Below are 19,938 nucleotides of genomic sequence, written 5' to 3' on the forward strand. Positions count from 1 at the left end.
GCTCCTGGATCTTCCTCTACCTCTTCCGCCCCGCTGATCAGCCTCTCGTCGTCTTCGGCCGTGCTTTCTCCGACCGCGAGACCCTTGGCATCCTGATCATCTTTAGCGTCTTCGTCGTCTTCCTTACCACCGTCGGATCTCTCCTCATTTCCGCTCTCATGGTTGGATTCGGGCTCGTCTGTGCTCATGGCGCTTTCAGGGTCCCAGAGGATCTATTCTTGGACGAGCAAGAACCAGCGGCCACCGGTTTCTTGTCCTTCCTTGGTGGTGCTGCCTCCAATGCCGCCGCTGCAGCTGCCCCTGCTGTTGCCGCTCGTGTCTGAATCTGATCCAGGGCTCCGCATTTCTGAATGTCGTTTTATAGGGTAATACAATATCGCTTCAATTGTGATTGATTCAATCTTTCAGTTCTTCTGTAGACAAAATAAATTTCCCATTGGGAAATTTTTGGGACTTATTTTTTTCCATTTTATGAATAGGGTGGATATTAACATTGGTGAAATATATATGGATCCATTGAGACTCCATGATACAAAGTTGTAATTCAATTTTATCGGCACGGATCTTGGGTAGAAATTACATAGTTTATTCTGTATCTAGTGAATATGTGTTTATGAAAACTTTCTGAGAATTTCAGTGTCAGATCTGTGCATGTATCATGATTATATGTCCATTTCTCCTGCGTTTTCTCTTTGCATTGTACAAACAAGATAATTTCATCGCCTGTATTAGTTGATGTAAAATTTACTGCAAGCTATTCACTGATCAGCTTTTTGTTGTAAGATCGTGATGGATCAATGTTCAGTCTATAGTTTATGAATGTAAATTAGTACAGGGCATGAGATGTTGTATACTGCTATCTACATTTCCTTTGTCTTCTCCTCTTGTGGTGCTTGTGCTTGTTTTCTGTACACCTTGTGTTGATATGATTGATTCTTTGTTCTAACACCTTGTAGCGTTCTTTTTTTGTTGCAACTTGCAACCGGAAACATATAAAAATGGGTAAAACGTAGTGAGATAAAATTGCATGACTATTGATCAGCCTGCCTTCATGCATAGCTTTCAACCATGTGGGGTTAACTCAGCTATGATATTCGTGGTTGATCAACTCTAGTGTTTAAATTAGGGTGGTCTTATTCACATTTTTCTGCTGCTCTGGCAGACCGGTTGAGACTACTCTTGCTATATTTTGGCCATTTACAAAATTATTGTTCTGATACACAGAGTTTCATGCCAATTATGAACTGTTGTCGGGCTTGCTTATTTGTGCCGCAATTGATAAATTTCTTTGTTTATATTCTTGCCTTGTCATTTTGTTAATGGTTGCTCAAGTCTTATGCTGTCTTGTATGCTTGTATGAATAGGTCAACTGTGAGAACGATCTAAAAACATCTAATGTACATTTGAATCTACACTTTATTTTTTTTGTTTTAGTTCACCGTTTCCTGACTTTCCTTGTTAGAATGACTTCAAGTTTGTTGATACTTGTAACGGAAATGCTATATGGATTCTTTTCGCAGCATGGTTCATGCTTATCGTTTCTCAAAGGCGTGATTGCTCTTTGTTAAATTGATTGAATTGGGTTCATATGAAGATCAGGAGTGGGATTCAAGCAGAGTCGCACTCTTTCTTCTGTCATGATAGTTGTGATAATAGTTTTGCAATTGTGTTGGAACTCTTGTGGGATGGGGTAAAGAGTGTGCATCAAATCTAGTCACAATTTTGGTTTTACAGTTATTTATCCCCTCCAATTAATGTGCAATTAGGATGGTTGAATGTTTGTACTTTGATCCTATCACCACCACGTATTATTGGTAGGTATAGCATTTGTCTTGTGGTTTGGTGATATTAAGGTGTGATCATAAACCTTGTTGGTTTGGTTGACGGTGCCTGTAATCCTTGATGCTAAAGAATCTTAGGAAACTAATCTGTTACGCTAGGGGTTGTTGGGAGCTGTATTATCTTTCCATGTCCACTTTTTTCGTGGTTTGTGTATTTGCAACATTGGAATTGCTTTTGAGCTTCACTCATAAACAAGTGAACTTATGATTTGTGTCGTATGGCATTAAACAGAAGCTTCAACGATAGATTGCGCTGCAAATCTTTGGGCCTTGATAATCTGTAAATACATGCATTCGGTCCACTGAGGTTAAAAGCTAAACGAGGTTCATTCTCGGTGTCTGAAATGGGGTTATTGTACATCTCTCATTATTTTTTCAGCTTGGGGTTTCGCAAATGCACGTTTGACAATTCTAGTCTTTTTAAACAGTGTCGACCCCCCACGTATCTGCACATGAACAGATTCTTCAAACAATCCTATAGGCCATAGACATAGCTTTTATTGGTTAGTTTGGTGAATTCAGATGAATTTTTGAGAGCTAAGAGGATAAATGAGACTGACAAGATCCGTTCCTCTTAGAAAGTATTAGTGTCACGGAATTATTATTGAGACGTGCAGCGTTCGTGTTTATAAGTTGAAGAAATTAGTTCTCATTGTGGAGGGTCGCCCTGCTTAGTTCAATGTAGAGTATTTAAGTTTATAAGTATAAAAACTCCTTTTAATGTATCTTATGTGAGATTTTATAATACGAAGATCAAAATTTTTCTCTTTTTTTGTAACACTTATATCATATTCATATCCAATATGAGGTTTTGTAACAGAAACATCATGTCAATGTTAATTTGCCCAAATTGTCGCCGCTATATTTGAGATGCAACAGGAAGAGCTTCTTGATTGAGGCAAGCAAATTTGTACTCCCCTTAAGAGGCCAAACGAAAATTAGCGGCAAAGACTGCGGAAGAATTGGAGAGAGATGGCCATGACGTAGCCACGTGGCAAGTGAACTTTAGCTTTATGAAAATCCAGCATGGCATATAGATTAGATAAATGTGGTCCCATGAAATATAGCCGTTACTGCAAGAACGACTCCCTCGCCGTCTTCAGGTGAAAGCCAAAGACCTGGTTTAGACTGACTAATAAGCTACCAACGGTTTCATGGAATGCAGGTAAAACTAGCCGTTAAGAAGTATATCTAAACATGAAGACCCCAACCCACCCCGATCTCTACTGACTTTGTCTCCCCCCCTCCCAAGGACACAACTAGATTCCCTTTCCCTTTTTATTTCTCCTCACTTCCCTTCTTCTCTCTAACTTCTTCCTTCCATCTTTCTCCGCACAGTCACGGTCTTCTCTTATCTGCATCCATAAAGGGGAACAAAGGAATAGAGGATATCCAACTCAGCTCGTCTCCTTCCTTCTCTTTTCTCGCTCTTACTTCTGCATTTTCATGGAAAATACTTGTCATCTCTTCAATGAATCTAACCCATTGCTTAATGAGAATGTTTCAGGTTCGGAGGACAAATGGAACATAAAACCACGAAAGAAACTTGTATCTCCCTTTGTTCTTAGAAACGAGTTCTTCCTCTTTGCCCATTTGTTTCTGTTTCTGTTTCTGCTACCGTTTTCAGCTCTGCTTGTTTCGGGCCAACACTGGGATGGAGTGATTGTAACCCAAGCTGATTATCAAGCTCTTCGAGCCATAAAACACGAACTCGTCGACTTCAGAGGATTCCTACGCAGCTGGAATGATAGCGGCTATGGAGCTTGCTCAGGTAGGTGGGCTGGAATCAAGTGTGTTAAGGGACAAGTCATCGCTATCCAGCTTCCTTGGAGGGGATTAGGTGGCCGTATTTCCGAGAAGATTGGTCAGCTTCAAGCTCTTAGGAAGCTTAGCCTCCATGATAATGTTCTTGGCGGTCCAGTCCCTTGGTCTCTTGGGTTCCTCCCCAATCTCAGAGGGGTATATCTCTTCAACAACAGGCTTTCAGGTTCCATCCCTCCTTCTGTTGGTAACTGTCCTGCTCTGCAAACTCTTGATTTGAGTAACAATTCACTCTCTGGTATGATTCCTCCTAGTCTTGCCAACTCTACTAGGTTATATAGACTTAATCTGAGCTACAATTCTTTGTTGGGTTCCATCCCCGTTCGTCTCACCCGGTCACCTTCTCTCACCATTCTAGCTTTGCAACATAACAATCTTTCTGGTTCTGTCCCAGATACATGGGTTGGAACAGGAAACAGTTCTTACCAACTTCAGATCTTGACCCTTGATCACAACTTCCTCACTGGAGCGATTCCAGTTACCCTGCGCAAGTTGAGTTTACTTGAACAAATTTCTTTAAGCCATAACCAGATTTCTGGGACCATACCTGATGAACTAGGGACACTATCAAAACTCCAGATGCTAGACTTATCAAGCAATGCTATCAATGGGACCTTCCCTTCTAGCTTTTCCAACCTCTCCTCTCTTGTTTCTTTAAACCTTGAGGGCAATCGCCTTGATAACCAAATCCCAGAAAGATTAGACAAATTGCAAAACCTCACAGTGCTCAATCTGAAAAATAATAGATTAAGCGGCCAGATCCCAGCAACTATTGGCAACATATCTGGCATCAGCCAATTAGATTTATCTGAAAACAATTTTACTGGAGAAATTCCGGATTCACTTGCCAGCCTAACCAATCTTAGTCATTTCAATGTTTCTTACAATAATCTCTCTGGTGCTGTCCCATCTCTCCTAGCCAAAAACTTCAATTCAAGCTCTTTTGTGGGCAATCTTCAGCTCTGTGGCTACAGCACATCAACCTTATGTCCTTCTCCCTCCCCTCTCAATCTTTCACCTGCACCTGCAGAGGCACCCAAACATCATCACAGAAAACTCAGTATCAAGGACATCATCCTCATAGCAGTTGGTGGCCTCCTAGCGATACTATTAATTTTATGCTGCATCTTACTCTGCTGCTTACTGAAGAAAAAAGCTACCTTGAAACAAAAGAGTGGTAAAATGGGGGCTGCCATAGGAAAAACTGAGAAGGCAGTTCCTGTGGCAGGCACTGAAGTTGAGTCAGGCGGTGAAATGGGTGGAAAGTTAGTCCACTTTGATGGTCCATTTGTTTTTACAGCTGATGATCTATTATGTGCCACTGCGGAGATAATGGGGAAGAGCACTTATGGTACAGCTTACAAGGCAACTTTAGAAGATGGCAATCAAGTTGCTGTGAAGAGGTTGAGGGAGAAGACTACAAAGGGACAGCGGGAGTTTGAGTCTGAGGCTGCTGCACTTGGAAAGATCCGCCATCCAAACCTCCTTGCCCTTAGGGCCTATTACTTGGGACCCAAAGGAGAGAAGCTTCTTGTATTTGATTACATGCCCAAAGGAAGTCTTGCATCTTTCCTCCATGGTAAGTAGATTCACCTAACTTATAAATTATATACAGAACTATAGGCATAATCAGTTAGATACCTAGACTAGTCCTAGTAAAGAACTAGAAGAAAAATAACAATGATATGTTGAATTGAGGATTCTTTTAATCTATGCAATAAGTTGTCTTGATTATGTAGGCCACTTTTGCCATGACCATTCCATCAATTCTAACTATGTAGAATTTCTTGTGCAGCTCGAGGGCCAGAAACCACCATTGATTGGCCAACAAGGATGACAATAGCACTTGGGATTGCACGAGGATTGAACTACCTACACACCCAAGAAAATATAATTCATGGAAACCTCACATCTAGCAACATACTACTTGATGAGCAAACCAATGCCCACATTGCTGATTTTGGCCTTTCTAGGCTAATGACCGCTGCTGCCAGCACAAATGTGATTGCCACTGCAGGAACACTCGGCTACCGAGCACCAGAACTCTCAAAGCTCAAGAATGCCAGCACAAAGACTGATGTGTACAGCCTTGGAGTGATCATCCTGGAGCTCCTTACAGGGAAATCCCCAGGTGAGCCGATGAATGGCATGGACTTGCCCCAGTGGGTGGCATCCATTGTAAAAGAGGAATGGACTAATGAAGTCTTTGATTTGGAGCTCATGCGAGATACACCAACCATCAATGATGAGCTGCTTAACACTTTGAAATTAGCTCTTCATTGCGTTGATCCCTCACCTGCAACACGCCCTGAAGTTCAGCAGGTTCTGCAGCAACTAGAAGAGATCAAGCCCGAGGTGGCTGCTGGTTCTGGTGATGATGGAGATAAAGTTCCACCAACAGCTGAATAGAGTTTCTTCATTGTTTACAGCATTTTAGGGAGCAATACAATAAATAAAGGGTTCACAGAAATTCATTATAGGAGAAAGAAAGAGAGAGATAGAGGAGGGGGGACGGGGTTTACTCAACCGATTTTTTTATTCTTATTATTATTTGCTGTTTCATATATGTAAATATAAGTTGTTTTGAATGAGTATTCTTTTTGTCTAAGACAATAAATGTATTCTTTGCAATTCATGCTTAATGTTATTAAGAGAGAAAATGTTTTATGCTGATTCCATTGACGGTCTCAGTGAAGTGTTCTTGCTGTTTAGTGAATGTAATCGTGGAAGTCTTCCATTGAAGGTTTTGAAAGTGTTTATGCTGCAAACTGTGGGTGAATGTTTTGGTTTTGTTGGACAGCAAACGCCCAGGAAAACAAAGTCAACACACCATAAAAGTAAACTGCAGAACAGCTGTTACTGTTTTAGCCCAAGTTTAGATCCTTTTAGCAGAAAAGCCCAACCCACGCGAGGCCCGATGAAAACGGTGCCGGTTTGGGTGTTTAGCGGAGAGAAGTGAAACGCTTTCTAGCTCTTTTTATCAGCCCCGACGGCTCTGCCTTGAAAGTTCTCTGGTTTCTCTGAGCTTGTTTCGACGTCATGGACGATCCGGTATTGCAGAAAATAGCAATATCAGGGCCCACGTTGGCCTCCATGATCCAGCGGCTCTCGTCGTCGCCTGCCGACGTGGACGGTCTCCTCTTCGGCCACGTCACTTACATCACCCCTTCCACCCTCCCTGACGATTCCGCCCAAACTCCCCCGGATTCCCAGCTCGTCGCCACAATCTCCAGCTTCGTTTCCTTCCCTTCCCTCCTCTCCTTCTACGACTCGCTCGGCCGAGTCGACTCATCCCGTCTCGCCCCTCACCTCAACCACAAATCAATCGTCGGGTGGTTCTCCTCTCGTCGGAAAACCCCTCTCCGCCCTTCCATGCGCGAATTTTCCGTCTCTCGTTCCCTCTCCTCAATCCCCAGTCTATCCCTCCCAGTCCAAGACGCTAATTTCAATTCCCATTTCACTCCTTCGATTTTCCTCCTCTTCACCACTCCTATACAAGACCAATTCATCCAAACCAACCAATATCGGGCCTTCCAGTTCCAATCGGCGAAGCTCCGTTTCAATCCGGTATCGATCGATATAGTCAACATTGGGCCTGCGTTTAGAGGACACTACGGGTCGTTTAGCCCGAACTCTGAGCTGCCCTTTTTGAACTGCGAGTTAAGGAGCTTAACGGCGATGAATGAAGATAGAACTGAGGAGAACTTAAGTGGAATGAAACAAGCGGGTAAGGATCAGTCGGAGTTGGATATGTGCGCCGAGGGAATGCAAATTGGGAGACTGAGCCGGTTGATTGGACCGGAAGCCGTTAATTACACGGCGGGATTAGAGGATTTATATCAGAAAATGCTTTCCAAAATTGAGAGCTTGGCCAGGCTCGTTGAAACCAGCTCAGCTAAGGTTCTTGAACAGGTGAGCTTCTTGGTAGTGTTTTTCCATGCCGGGTGCGGTTGAAGTTGGTTTCTTTGTGCATTTCAGGACATGTTTTCTAAATCAATTGTTGACAGGAAAACCACAACAGGAAGTTAAGGTACAAAGTTGCTCGGTCTACCGGAGTTGAATGATTGCTTCCTGTTGTTCATCCTCATGCCAGGTAATTAGCTTTCTGATTTGACTTAATTTTCCCAGAAATCATCCTACTTTATATTGCACTTTGTTAGATAATCAACATTTTCACCATTATTGTTGCATCACTTCATTTGGCTTAACTAATTTAGTAGCAGAGTGTATTGGTTAATTTCAAGGTTGAACTTTTTGTGTTATGTTTGAAATGAACTTAGCACGAAGGATAGCATAAAACACTTTTTTTCCTTGATCAAATTTTGATATATGGTGCTGTCACCTTCCATGAAGTTTGACCTTGTTGTAGTGAATTTCAATGGTTTCTAATTTTGATTCCTGCCCTTTTTGTGAATTCTGATTAAGTTTGGTATTTTCTAAATAGAGAAACTTGTGCCTTCTATTTTTGTTGGTCACATTGCTGTGAAAAATTGTGTTTATGACTTTATGAAACAAAAACTAATATATGTATGATGAAGATTCTCAATCTTTAGGTGTAACATCCAGAATGGTGAGGTGAGTTGCGTTGCCTTCAGTTTAGTTTTCCACAAGTGAGGATAAAGCAGTGGTACAGGGAATAGTTTAGAGCTGCATGACATGTATTTTGATAGCTCTTTACCTGAAATCTGTTTGCAAATGCAGAGGGCACATAGAATGTTGTGTTGTTCTGAGGCATTATGGTCCACGGGCATGCAAGATTTTTCTATCTATGTCTCAGGAGTGGTATTCTGTTTCCCCACAATGGATAAGCAAGATTGTGATGGTAAAAATAAAATGAAAAAGCATAATTCTTATCATGTTTATGTTGCAATCTCGTTAAGGGTTTTATGAACTTTTTTTTTTTTGACAAATTTTAATTAAATACAAGGCTTTATGGGTATCAAAACTTGATATGTAGGATGTAATGACTAAGAGCCTTAATTACCCGTCGTCCTACTGATGTTTCTTCTGTGGATTCCGCCCCTTAGCAGTTTCACTCTATAGTCAGGTTTAACTCATTAAGAAATTTGGAGAAACTTTGTCACTATTAGCTTGGTGTGTACAATCACTTTCTTGTTTATGCCAAAGCGGGTTATATAAATATTAGTGCATATTGATTCTTCATAAGTTGATTGGCTAGATTGCATTGGACAAAAATCCAAATAAAAAAGATCTGAGAACAATTTGACTCACCATTATTGGTTTCCTTCTGTCTTCTGTTTAGCTTATTGGTTTTCCTGCTGACTCTTTGAAGACAGAAATTCCTGATCTTGGAGCTGGCATATGAAAGATTATAGACTTCGTGCTTCATAAGGTTGGGTTTCTCTATTGACGATCAAGCACTGAGCATGAGTTTGATCGATTTATTCAACAGTTGCCGCCAATACCTCATGAATTCAAAAATTCTTCAGGCGGTCATTCAACCAAAGGACAGTTTTGAAAAGCTCGGTTCTGGACTTTGTATACTACCTATGATGTTGTGCCTTGTACATTGCTCTTTTTCTTCTGCATCTGCTCTTTAAATTTCCTTCTGTACTCTGGGACTCATGGTTTGTGAATTATGATAAGAGAAAGTGAATTCATTTAAGAAGACTTGATGTATTCTGATGCTGTCTTGTTAGGCATTGTCTCCCTAAAACTTTCATCCAGCTTTGACCCCATTTGGCATATCTAGCTATCCAATGGAACTGTCTAAAAAATTTTGTTATTCTATGTTTAAAAGTGTCCGAGTTCATTGACAGAGACTTGGAAATGATCCTAAAATGGAAAATTGCAGTCAAATCAAGTGAGATGGATGGATTTCCGAGAATGCACTGTCACCCTTTTCTTTGGGCAACCTTATCCTTTGCCAAGAGCTGTCTCTGTCAGACTGTTAAAAGATAGTAAGATAATAACTAGGAAAGTAGATGGAAACAATGTGCGCGTTCTTGTCCTAGGAAGAAGTTTCTCAAGTTGTCAAGCCCGCCCACAGGGACAAAGAGGAATCAAATATTGCTACAAACTACCACTTGCTTCACGAGGAATAATATTATAATACTAATAGTAAAAATAGAAAGACTTTTTTTTTAAAAAATGGATCCTATACATAAGAAGATTTTTATAATAAAGTTTTTCATAATTTTAATTATGTTTAATTTAAAAAATTAAAATTTAGATAAAATTATTTTTAATAAAATCAATCTATTTATTTAATTTTACACTTTAACTTGAAATTTATTAACAGGTCAAATATATTTAGGTATACGTTTCAAATCGACTCATATTCTTTGAACTTTTCTCATTAGACTATTTATTTTTAGAGTATTCTTTACTAGAAAGAAAAATATTTAAGCATTTTGAGCATTATGAAGTAGTTTTTGATGCACGAAAAAAACTTTTAAATGTTTTGAGAATTTTTAAGCATTTTGAAGTGATTTTTTATATACGAAGAAAAACCTTTGAACATTTTGAGTATTTTTTGTCAAATAGGTATATTTGTTAATTATGTTATTAAATAGAATATGATGTATCATTTGAAGTTGTTGATCTTGTTAAATGGAATTCAATAGTTTTGGTAGTTTTTAGGCATTACGTTATTAATTTTTAAGCATTGCGTAACAGACTTTAGACATTACTTGACTGACTTTGGACATTGTGTAACTAATTTTTAAGTATTGCGTGACTAATTTTAAACATTACGTAACTAGTTTTTAAGTATTACGTGATTAGTTGATATGATAATACATGATTAGTTGATAAGCATTACGTGACTAATTAGGAAGGCATTGCTTAAAAATCAATCAAGCAATGCCTATAACCAATCATGTAATACCTACAAACCAGTTATGCAGTGATTAAATCACGTAATATCTAAAAATTAGTCTCGTAATACTTATAAATCAGTCTAATCAATTTCAACTCTTCAATTTTAAGGTTCTATGAATAAACCAATAAACTCAAGAACCTAAAACATATATATATATTTTTATTAAGTCATAAAATTGTGCATTTCATAAAAGATAAGTTATAAAACTCCATAAACCTTCAAAGTGAGACAAAATATATCCTTATCGAGAAAGCTTTGCTCACTCTTCTTATGTAAAAATAAAATATATTTTCTTTACAAAATATTCTTTGAACAATTTCAATTCAAAATTTTATAAAAAAAATTAAAATTTTTAATAAATATATTTAACAATCATCCTAATCTCAAACATAATAAAATCGTGAACTTAAATAAAACTCATCAAACATGCTTTAACTGTTCTTTTTTCTTGAGCCCATCTTCTTAACTGATTTGATCTAACTCATCAACACAAGCATCTCTATCGCAGTACACATTTCGAAGTAAGTTACCATCTAAAATTATTTAAAAAATATTATTATCAAATTATATAAATAATTAATTAAAAGTAATTAAAATTATAAAAAATAATATTTTTAAATTAAACTTACAGAAAAAAAACTCTCTCTCATGATTTCTTTTAATAAAAAAAGCAGCCGTGAAATGTGCCACCAAAAGTAGTAAAGAAAAATGGTTTTTAATTCAACTTCCGGGATCATCAACTGGTCAAAAGCGCTGAAAACAGAGCCCTGTAAGCGAAAGACAAGTCTTCCACGCCAAGAAAACGATGGGAGCTACGTTGGTCGGGGTTTAGCCACGGGTCAGCCCTCGGCTTATGACCCATACGAAAGACGCCACGTCTGTCCCACTGCTTTCCATTTTGGGAATATCAAAAAGACAAAGGTTTCTACCGAATGCTTCCTAATCCGCTGTACATGAGTTTTTCTTCGTTCCCAAGGAATCCTCAGCTTCGTCGTGGCTGACCCTGACCTCATCCCAATCGAAAACAGGGTATAAACGTTGGCTATTTCTCATATCTTCCAGACAAAGTAGTCACACATACAAACACCCAAAACAAAAGGAAATTGAAAGGAACAACTTGCAAAACCCACACGCAGCCACAGGCCGTCTGAGATTGTTCATGAGTGAGTTTCTATTCCAAATTTCTGCTCTTTAACTGTCTATTCACTCTGAGGTTCTTGTTTTGGTACTTGAATCTCCAGAAAAACTGAATCAGGTATGGGTTCCCCTATGATTAGAAACAGCAGCTCTTCGGTTATGGAGGATGGTGTTAGAGCTCGTAATAAGAAGCCCCGGAGGAGAAGAAATGGACGTGAATCAGTAGAGGACACGATTGAGAAGTGGAAGAAGTACAACAACGACCAACTTCAACTTGGTGAAGAAGTTGGGCTCCAAAAGGTTTGTAAGGTTCCGGCCAAGGGTTCCAAAAAGGGGTGTATGCAAGGTAAAGGAGGGCCAGAGAACTCCAGATGCAAGTATAGAGGTGTAAGACAAAGGATTTGGGGCAAGTGGGTGGCAGAAATTCGACAACCGATAAACGGGGTTCGTGTAGGAAATAAAGGGAAAAACAGGCTTTGGCTTGGAACGTTCTCTAACGCCATTGAAGCAGCGATTGCTTATGATAAGGCTGCAAGGGCTATGTATGGTCCTTATGCTCGCCTCAATTTCCCTGATCATTCCGAGGAATCGGCCGTGCATAACTCAAACAAAGAGTCAGCTTCATCCACTACTGAAACTTGTTCGACTGAGTCTACTTCAATATCAAATTCGTTTGCTGAAAAAGCTAAGGAATTAAGTATACATTACTCGTCCCCTGCAGAAGAACCTGAACTTCATGTGGTTGAAGAATCAAAGGTCCGTTTAGTGGATAAACCGATGGAGAAACGTGATTGTTCTCAAGTTTATATAAATGAGGAAGCAGGATGTATAGCAGAGGACACTGCAACAGAAACGAGAGGTACTGAATGCAATTCAAGAAACGACCGCAAACCTTATAAAGAGCAGGGAGTTGAAGTTGAGACGTCTAAGGAAGCCATAGATCATGAACTTACAGAACTTATGAGACTCCACAACGACACAAATGATTACCTGCACAATGACCTCAAAGATGAGGGATGCCAATTGAGTATCAATTATCTTGATTCTGATGATTATAATTTGCAGACACCATTTAAGAAGAAAGAAATGGAATCAGAAGTAGAACTATCGCAAAACATTTTATCAAGTGCTTACAGTGGCTTCAATTTTAGACCGAATTACATGGACAATGAAGAACAAGATGCGGGTATTTCAACTATCGACTTGGAGCCTTCTAATGATGTTAAAGTTGAGATGCCAGTAACAAGGGAAAACTGGAAATGTGAACTTGCTGGCAGTATTGAATCCATTGATTATAATTTTTTCTCTGGCAAAGATGATAACTTGGAGAGTGAGCTTACAGATGGTAACCTGGGCTTAGGTTTTTGTTATAAGCCTTCAACTGAAATGAAAGCAGAAGCGCCCGTACTAATGGAAGAAGTGGAGGTTGAACCTCGGGGATTTACTGATTTTAATAGCTATAAAGGTTTTGGTAATACTTATGATCACATGCCTCATGAGCCTACGGGTTTGATCTGCCAGCAAGAAATGAATACTACTACACCTACTGATTTCAAAGCTCTGACGCCTGTAAATTATGGTGGCTTCAACAGCTTCAAGAATAAATTGGACTTCATGCATAGTTGGCCGGCAGAAGCCATAACTGATGGGAAGCCTTTTGCCTTGATTAGAAACGACAACTGCGGATTGAGACCGAAGGAGAGTTACAATTCTGATCAACTTGAGTCCTCTTCTACGAACTACCCTGAAAGAGGTGGGTTGCAGGACCCCATAGCAGAGGCACAGGGTGGCTTCAACCAATACGAGACAGGCTCTGGTGAAGATTGCAAGTTGGGATTTTCGAGACTTGACGTTGATTTGGACTTGGTTACTGATTTATGGTTTCCTGAGCATGGATTCTAGAAATTTTGGGGCTTACTTTATGATTTGGCCCATGAAGATTATGATCCTAAGTAGCTACCTAGCATCGCAAATAAAATCAAACATCTCATACATACTACACGTTGTCTCTATTAGCAAATTTTGTCAGCAGCTATGTTATACTCTTGTGATTATTTGAGTTCATTATTGTTTGAACCATTCTCTTTGTTTCAAGTTTTGTCTTCTGCCCTATGAATGTTTTCTCACATAGTTGCTCAGCCAGTAAATTCTTTTCTTTTCTGTGTGAAGTGTCGTTTTCCCAGTATCTCATGTCACACCACAATTTTCACAATAAAGTTAAAGAAATAGACATCACAATTTCTATTGGTTGATGAGAAAACAGTAAAATGTGGAGCCACTGTCAAGGAAAATATGAATGATATATACAGTAAGCTGTAAACAAATTTACAAAGCTGATTATGCCATTGAAAAAATAGATAATGCAGCTTCTAATGGGGTCAACCCCATCTTAAGTCTGGTCCAGCAGCCTCTAAAATCTACTCATGTTGAATCCAATTAGCCTCCATAAAGTTAAGTGGTCTTTGAAGTTCGAATGCTGTGACACTCTCATGAGTGATAATTTTGCCACTGCCACCACTTTCCCATGCCCACCCTGAAAGCATTTATCATCTCAAACTAATAACAGCAAAGCTTTGGCCAGGCAACTTAAGGCATTCTTATCCATTTCTACTCTCCATATCAGAATAAATCATTTTCCATGGTCCCGTTTTTGTGCCCAACCTAACATTAAACAGTTCAGTCTGATAAGATGTTTCAAATTATGACTTGAAAAGCTTTTCCAAGACTTAATTACTGTGATAATGTAAGGATAGGATATTGCCTCCCTAATAATCGGAAACCAAATTACCTCCAAATTCCAGCTACCACACGCAAAGCCATGAAGAGAAATAAGCCTGTCCAGACTCCAGCAAGACTGAACACAGGAGCAGCCACAAGTAGGAACGCTGATGAGATTAATCCGACTAGTACCTACCAATCACATATGGGAAGCTTAGGGAGGATAAAAACATATAGTTTGTCAACGATTAGTAGCAAATGCAACTTTGTCAAGCATTAGTAAGAAGGATGTTAAAGAACCATAGAGACGGCAGCATATTCATAGTCCGAAACTCCATAGTAGAGCCCATCAAGAACAAAAGCAATAGCATTCACTGGCTGAGAGCCGGCAACAAACTGCAAAATAGTATCAGTGTCAGATATGTCTGACACTCAAGCCTCAATCACAACACGTGATGCATATCCCAGGAAATCCAAAACATAAAGATGCTTTGTCCAACGTGATTACGCGATACATTTCATTCTGTCAATGGTATATGATATCAAAAAGCAAGGTAAAAGAAGTGACGCCATGCTTTTAAGAAACTGATCTATTAAGGACCAAATATGACAAGTCTGGTCCCTTAGGTACATAATAATTCAGAAAGTGGCTTCAGACTCTTTTATAACCAACAATCCAGAAGTTTTTAGAGCATTCTGACGATTAATCAGAATCTATCCAAAAGGTATATGAGGCAGTCACTTACCAGAGTACCTGACAAGGCAATTTGGAGAACTTCCGAATCTGTGCTAAATAAGCCAGAAAATGCTCCAAATCCAAGGAATAAGAAGACAGCCAACGAAAATCCTGTTCCTAAACCAATCTGCTCGACAATCAAGAGACGAGATAATAAAACTGGTTCAGTTACATAAAAAGGAAATAAAATTTAAAAGAAAAATGTAGAAGTTGGTTTTGTAAACCAGTAGAACACTGTAAATCACTCGGCGAGCTTGTTGATAATTTTCTTGGGAGTAATCAGCGGCAAGAAGAGCCTGTTACAGAAACAATACGATGAATGAAAAGTAGTTTCATAGAAATGCATTCAACAAGTTCCATTTAATGCTACTTAATATGGATGGCAAGACAATTGCCACCAGTGTCTTACATTTGGTTCTTGCACTAAAGATAGTTAGAAAAACACAGGACATGCTACCTGACCAGAAAGTGCTAAAGCATCAGTAAGCAAAGATAATGCCAACCAAACTTGTATGCAAATCTGATGACCAGCCATGGGAATAGGGCCCTGCCTAGCTGCCAGAGATGTTGCAAGGGTGAGAGTTCCAAGAGTGGCTATTGTCCTGACAATGAGAAGTCCACCTGCATATACCATAACCATTTCCATACTAAAAATTTGGCTGTTTCACATTGGAAGTACTTTACAGGATGTATGTTGTTAAAATTTGTTTTATGTAGCTTAATATAAGAAAAAAGTAGGCCGATAGTGAAAGTACGTAATATCAGCATAAAAATAACAGCTAAGGCTAGCCTTAATCTCAGGACATTATATGACTAAGATATTCTAACTTAAAATAGAATCATTATCAGTGTAAGAAAGGACTAGGTTTCACTATTATATCAGTGGAGCTGCAAAGTACTTGCGCTATTAATTTAAAACCTCCTAAATCTGATAAATTTGTACAACATGCATCAATGGTCCCCAAGCAGCTATCAGCTTTTTCTGCTGCAATTTTATTCCATATAATGTTGGCCAGTTGATCTATTGTTACAGTTCCAAAATAGAATTTCCTATTATTTTTAGCAAGTTCAATATCTTCAGATGGACTATTTACTTTAAAATTGACAGACTACGAGAATCCTAGGGCAAGTCAAAAGAAATTGAACATTGCTAAAATTAGCTGACAAGAAATGTACCAGATTTTATATATAGGGCAACTTTTCTCCAATCAACACTTGGAGAGATCAGTACTACTTTCCCATTCAACTCCCAGAGAAGAATAATGGCCATCAAATATCTAGTTACAAATAATGAAATGAATTTAGCAGAAGTAAAATGTCAAAATAACTTCCAAAATTGGCAGAAATATTATGAGCCAAGTACACTAGTATCATTAAGTTTACCACATTATTGACGTACTCAGAAGTCACAGTAGCAACTGCAGCACCACCAACGCCAAAACCAATGGGAAATATTAAAATTGCATCCAATATTACATTCAGTAAGCTGCCTACACCTGCTAATCCAAAGGAAAAATTAGCTATACTCAGTAACTACTGTACGCATCAAGACTAACTAACCTACTAGCATGATATTTGTTCCAAAGACTAAATTAGAGTAATATTTGGATATTGAAAAATGCTATTTTATCCTTTGTTCTTAATCTTGCACTTAGTATTTCAAGAAGTTGGGTGCTTTTTGAACAAAATCAACCGTAGTGGCAAACTGGCAATTATCTTTGTGAACTAATGAGTTACAAAATACTGAGAGAAGTTGAAATTGGATATGTTGAGAGGAAGAATGAAAAGAATAAAGATAAAAGTATAGCCTATCACTGCTCATCTATGCAAACTAGTTTTTTGGAATCTTTCTCTATTATTGACTATTGGCTGGGGACTGGGGGTCTAGCAATTCTTAAGCCACTGAGAGCTTTTCATTTCCTCATATGCTAATAAGTAATTGATTTCTGCAGAGAACATATGGCAAGGTTTAGATTCCATAAAAGGCATAGGATGTTTTTCAGTGTAACGCACTGAAAATGAGCATCAAAGAGGCCCCTAGAGGGGAATTGATTTTTAAACAGAAGGCATGTTGCAATACTTGCCAATGGCATACAAAGGTGTCTTGGTATCCTTAAATCCACGAAAAGTGCCTTGAGCAGCAAGTGCAATTACAATTGGCGGGGCACCAAAGGCCCTCCAGGTGAGAAACTGCTCAGCTGGCCCACGCATTGGTGAATCCTATGAAATAAGGAAAGAAAAAAAAATGGAATAAGATATATAAAATTGGAGCATTAAAATTTTAAAAAAATGATAACAAATCCATAATTAGCTAGCCTCACATACAACAGGTATACCCATGATATTCAATAAGAAACCCGAGCCAACTGAGAGTGCAACTGCTTCTGCAATGCCAAGGCCAGTAGCAAGTGCCAGGGAAGTGGATACTGAGGGAAAAACTCTCTTGCCTTGATGCTCAAATTCACCATCTTAATCATAACCAAAAGCCATCATTAAGTAAAAGTTTCAACCAAACAATATCATCATAGAATTGCACTTGCTTATTAGCTTTTCGACTGAAATTACCATCACTGTTTTTACCAATCAATGCTTGCTCTTCAGCAACAAAGGACGTGGTGATATTAAGTAAAGGAACATTAAACAACTTTGACACCAAATTGAATATTGATACTGATACCCCAACCGCCGCCAGTTCAACCGACCCTGCACCAGAAAATCCAATAAACTCATCAGCCGTAGTTTTTATTTTTAGGGGAAATTCCAAATTCGTAGTTCAACAAAGGTAAATACCCAAATGGCCAACAAAGGCTGTATCGACAAGTGAAGCAATGGGGTCGGCAGCCAAAGCCAACGCAGCAGGTAATGCAATTGACAGAATCTCCAATCCAAGCTCATCTATCTTAAACCCATCTCTACAAGCACCCCCTCAACCCAAAAAAAAAAAGAAAGAAAGAAAAAGGAGGCTCAAATGTTTAAATTTCAAGAACACATCAAGCCTAACATATATTAGCTGTGACAAAACTGTACCTTAACCGGCGAAAGAGAAGCGAAGAAGTCGGGTCAGAGTCAGCAATACCAACACGTTTGGAAGGGACAGGGGATCGAGATTTTTCAGGTTGAACATTTTGTTGTTGGGGTGAGGTTTTGAGCGAAGTGGTGGAGTTCTTGTGCTTTGAGGACTTGGGAAGAGTTGGAGTACAGAGTGAGAAACTGCGGTTCCTGGGGAGTTTGTGAGGATTGAGAAAAGGGTGTTTCGCCGCATCGAATTTAGAACGAAAGTGAGAGAGGGTGGCAGCCATTTTTGTCCGAGCTGCCTTCCTCTTTCCACTCCGAGACCCGAGCGAGAGCACTTTGAATCCTAGTGAAGATGTCTGGGAGCCATATGTTTTCTCAGGCTTTTTGTTGCTTGGCGGTGGTGTCAACTGAATTTTAACGGCCACAGGTTTTGCTCTTTAACATATTATCTTTAAGCGGGGCATGTCTTTTTGACTTTTAGTTTACTTGCTGCCCTTTCTCGGCCTGGTTGCTTAGCCCATTTGCTATTGGGTTGGGACACAGGTTTTCTGTTTACACTTGATCTGGGCCATTTGAATCTGTGCCTTTGCCTCTTATTTTTCCTTACCACAAGCCTAGAAGTGATGCAAGTTTCTAAATTCATTTCCATGCCATGAATGAGGAAGCTAAAAGATTAAGGGGACAGCCCCCAGTCACAATTGGAGTGTGGAAAATAAAGAGGTGAGCAATGAACTATATCCATTGATTTACACATGTCTTTCTTCTTTCGACAGGAACTTGGGGCAGAAAACCGGGGGTTTCAGGATTTCAGTATGTTCCAGTGTTTTTTTTTTCCTTGTTGATTAAAGTCCCAAGTCCAACTTAAGACTTTCTTCTCTCTGTCAGGTTTCTGTCAGGGTAGCTAGCATTCATAACTGACATTCGATGAAATACCAAACCAAGGGAAATAAATATATATAATATGAATTTAGCCACACACCCTAATTTCCAAAGGATAAAAGAAAATAAAGGAGTCTCAAGTCTGGGACAAATTTAGTCATGCACCCTCGTCACATTGGTCAGTTCTTATCTGGGAAAAAGAGGAAAAAGTTTTGAAAGCCCACAAATCCTTTCCTCAGATGATAATAATAATAATAATAAAAGCTCAAAAATTCAAATGCCCTGGTTCCTCTATTATTCCAGTTACACAGATGGACCATGGTGACAGATAGGCAAAACTCTGACGGCTTGCAACTATTGGTGCACATGGTTGTAAACAATTCATGCACTATATGTTCACGTTTATTGAAAAGAAAAAGAATAACAACAAGCGGACTTGGAAACTTTTCACTTGACTTGCGCCCTATGCTACTGAGGATGTCTGCAATCCCTTGTATCAACAAGTTGAGGTTATTCATTATTCAATAGGACTTGGAATAGAAAAAATGGAAAAAATCCCTGAATCCCATGTCATGCCAACCCCATTTGTTGGAGTAGAGGGAATGCTGGTTGCCTGGAGGAGAATGGCTGGCCGCTTGCATGGTAAGGCTAGCAAGAGGAGTTCCTGCAAAGGCACATGGCAAGCCTTGAATCTCATTCAATGCCACTGCTAGAAAAAGACAAAAGGGTTTTCATTATATTTTTAAGTAGATAGTCAGTCTTGTTCAATACCTCATAATACCAGTGTAACAGTGTTGAATTATGAGATGATCAGAGTGTCTCGAAATACATTAGGATAACAAGACTCGAATCTAACACAAATTATTGGAAAAAGACAAAAATATCAATCCAGAATGACACAGTTTACATGTTACTGAGCTTAAGTCAAACTAAAGAACTTTTCTTTT

At 39.1% G+C, this 19,938-nt stretch overlaps 4 protein-coding genes across 9 annotated transcripts; 3 read left to right on the forward strand and 1 right to left on the reverse strand.

Moving 5' to 3' along the window:
- Positions 1-1,555: 1,555 nt before the first annotated feature.
- On the forward strand, positions 1,556-6,324 carry LOC110420134 (probably inactive leucine-rich repeat receptor-like protein kinase IMK2). The gene is made up of 2 exons (XM_021433327.2): positions 1,556-5,241; positions 5,458-6,324. The coding sequence occupies exons 1-2, from the start codon at positions 3,288-3,290 to the stop codon at positions 6,069-6,071; spliced, it is 2,568 nt and encodes an 855-aa protein (XP_021289002.1). The 5' UTR covers positions 1,556-3,287; the 3' UTR covers positions 6,072-6,324.
- Positions 6,325-6,666: 342 nt separating this feature from the next.
- Positions 6,667-9,291, forward strand: LOC110420142 (BRISC complex subunit Abro1-like protein). 3 transcript variants are annotated; one of them, XM_021433343.2, is made up of 3 exons: positions 6,667-7,574; positions 7,670-7,755; positions 8,926-9,291. In XM_021433343.2, exons 1-2 carry the CDS (start codon positions 6,702-6,704, stop codon positions 7,724-7,726), a joined length of 930 nt encoding a protein of 309 aa, XP_021289018.1. In that variant the 5' UTR covers positions 6,667-6,701; the 3' UTR covers positions 7,727-7,755; positions 8,926-9,291. The 3 variants fall into 3 exon arrangements, with proteins under 3 accessions (XP_021289018.1, XP_021289017.1, XP_021289016.1); XM_021433342.2 differs by having other exon boundaries at positions 8,960-9,291; XM_021433341.2 differs by having other exon boundaries at positions 6,668-7,574; positions 8,956-9,291.
- Positions 9,292-11,406: 2,115 nt separating this feature from the next.
- Positions 11,407-13,737, forward strand: LOC110420136 (uncharacterized). 2 transcript variants are annotated; one of them, XM_021433329.2, is made up of 2 exons: positions 11,407-11,669; positions 11,748-13,737. In XM_021433329.2, exon 2 carries the CDS (start codon positions 11,764-11,766, stop codon positions 13,543-13,545), a length of 1,782 nt encoding a protein of 593 aa, XP_021289004.1. In that variant the 5' UTR covers positions 11,407-11,669; positions 11,748-11,763; the 3' UTR covers positions 13,546-13,737. The 2 variants fall into 2 exon arrangements, with proteins under 2 accessions (XP_021289004.1, XP_021289005.1); XM_021433330.2 differs by having other exon boundaries at positions 11,408-11,669; positions 11,784-13,737.
- A 118-nt stretch (positions 13,738-13,855) lies between these two features.
- On the reverse strand, positions 13,856-18,535 carry LOC110420137 (MATE efflux family protein). 3 transcript variants are annotated; one of them, XM_089784233.1, is made up of 13 exons: positions 18,125-18,535; positions 17,888-18,009; positions 17,663-17,800; positions 17,423-17,565; positions 17,182-17,317; positions 16,497-16,593; positions 16,274-16,374; positions 15,555-15,718; positions 15,322-15,393; positions 15,108-15,224; positions 14,662-14,757; positions 14,432-14,553; positions 13,856-14,176 (listed from the first exon to the last, which is right to left on the reverse strand). In XM_089784233.1, the coding sequence occupies exons 1-13, from the start codon at positions 18,394-18,396 to the stop codon at positions 14,131-14,133; spliced, it is 1,626 nt and encodes a 541-aa protein (XP_089640359.1). In that variant the 5' UTR covers positions 18,397-18,535; the 3' UTR covers positions 13,856-14,130. The 3 variants fall into 3 exon arrangements, with proteins under 3 accessions (XP_089640359.1, XP_089640358.1, XP_021289007.1); XM_089784232.1 differs by having other exon boundaries at positions 13,856-14,304; positions 17,678-17,800; positions 18,125-18,534; XM_021433332.2 differs by having other exon boundaries at positions 13,856-14,304; positions 18,125-18,530.
- Positions 18,536-19,938: the final 1,403 nt, after the last annotated feature.

Source organism: Theobroma umbraticum, unplaced genomic scaffold (genome assembly GCF_002168275.2).
Source record: "Theobroma umbraticum cultivar Fairchild unplaced genomic scaffold, ASM216827v3 scaffold_86.0, whole genome shotgun sequence".
In the NCBI taxonomy this organism is placed as follows: Eukaryota; Viridiplantae; Streptophyta; class Magnoliopsida; order Malvales; family Malvaceae; genus Theobroma; species Theobroma umbraticum.

Bases quoted from the DNA above. Each gene is read 5' to 3' on its own strand.
- LOC110420134 (XM_021433327.2), top strand. From the start codon at position 3,288: ATGGAAAATACTTGTCATCTCTTCAATGAATCTAACCCATTGCTTAAT. The intron at 5,242-5,457 runs GTAAGTAGATTC...TTTCTTGTGCAG, and splicing joins TCTTGCATCTTTCCTCCATG to CTCGAGGGCCAGAAACCACC.
- LOC110420136 (XM_021433329.2), top strand. From the start codon at position 11,764: ATGGGTTCCCCTATGATTAGAAACAGCAGCTCTTCGGTTATGGAGGAT.
- LOC110420137 (XM_021433332.2), bottom strand. From the start codon at position 18,396: ATGGCTGCCACCCTCTCTCACTTTCGTTCTAAATTCGATGCGGCGAAA. The intron at 17,566-17,662 runs GTAATTTCAGTC...GTTATGATTAAG, and splicing joins GATTGGTAAAAACAGTGATG to ATGGTGAATTTGAGCATCAA. The intron at 14,554-14,661 runs GTTCTTTAACAT...TGTGATTGGTAG, and splicing joins AATATGCTGCCGTCTCTATG to GTACTAGTCGGATTAATCTC.
- LOC110420142 (XM_021433343.2), top strand. From the start codon at position 6,702: ATGGACGATCCGGTATTGCAGAAAATAGCAATATCAGGGCCCACGTTG. The intron at 7,575-7,669 runs GTGAGCTTCTTG...AATTGTTGACAG, and splicing joins CAGCTAAGGTTCTTGAACAG to GAAAACCACAACAGGAAGTT.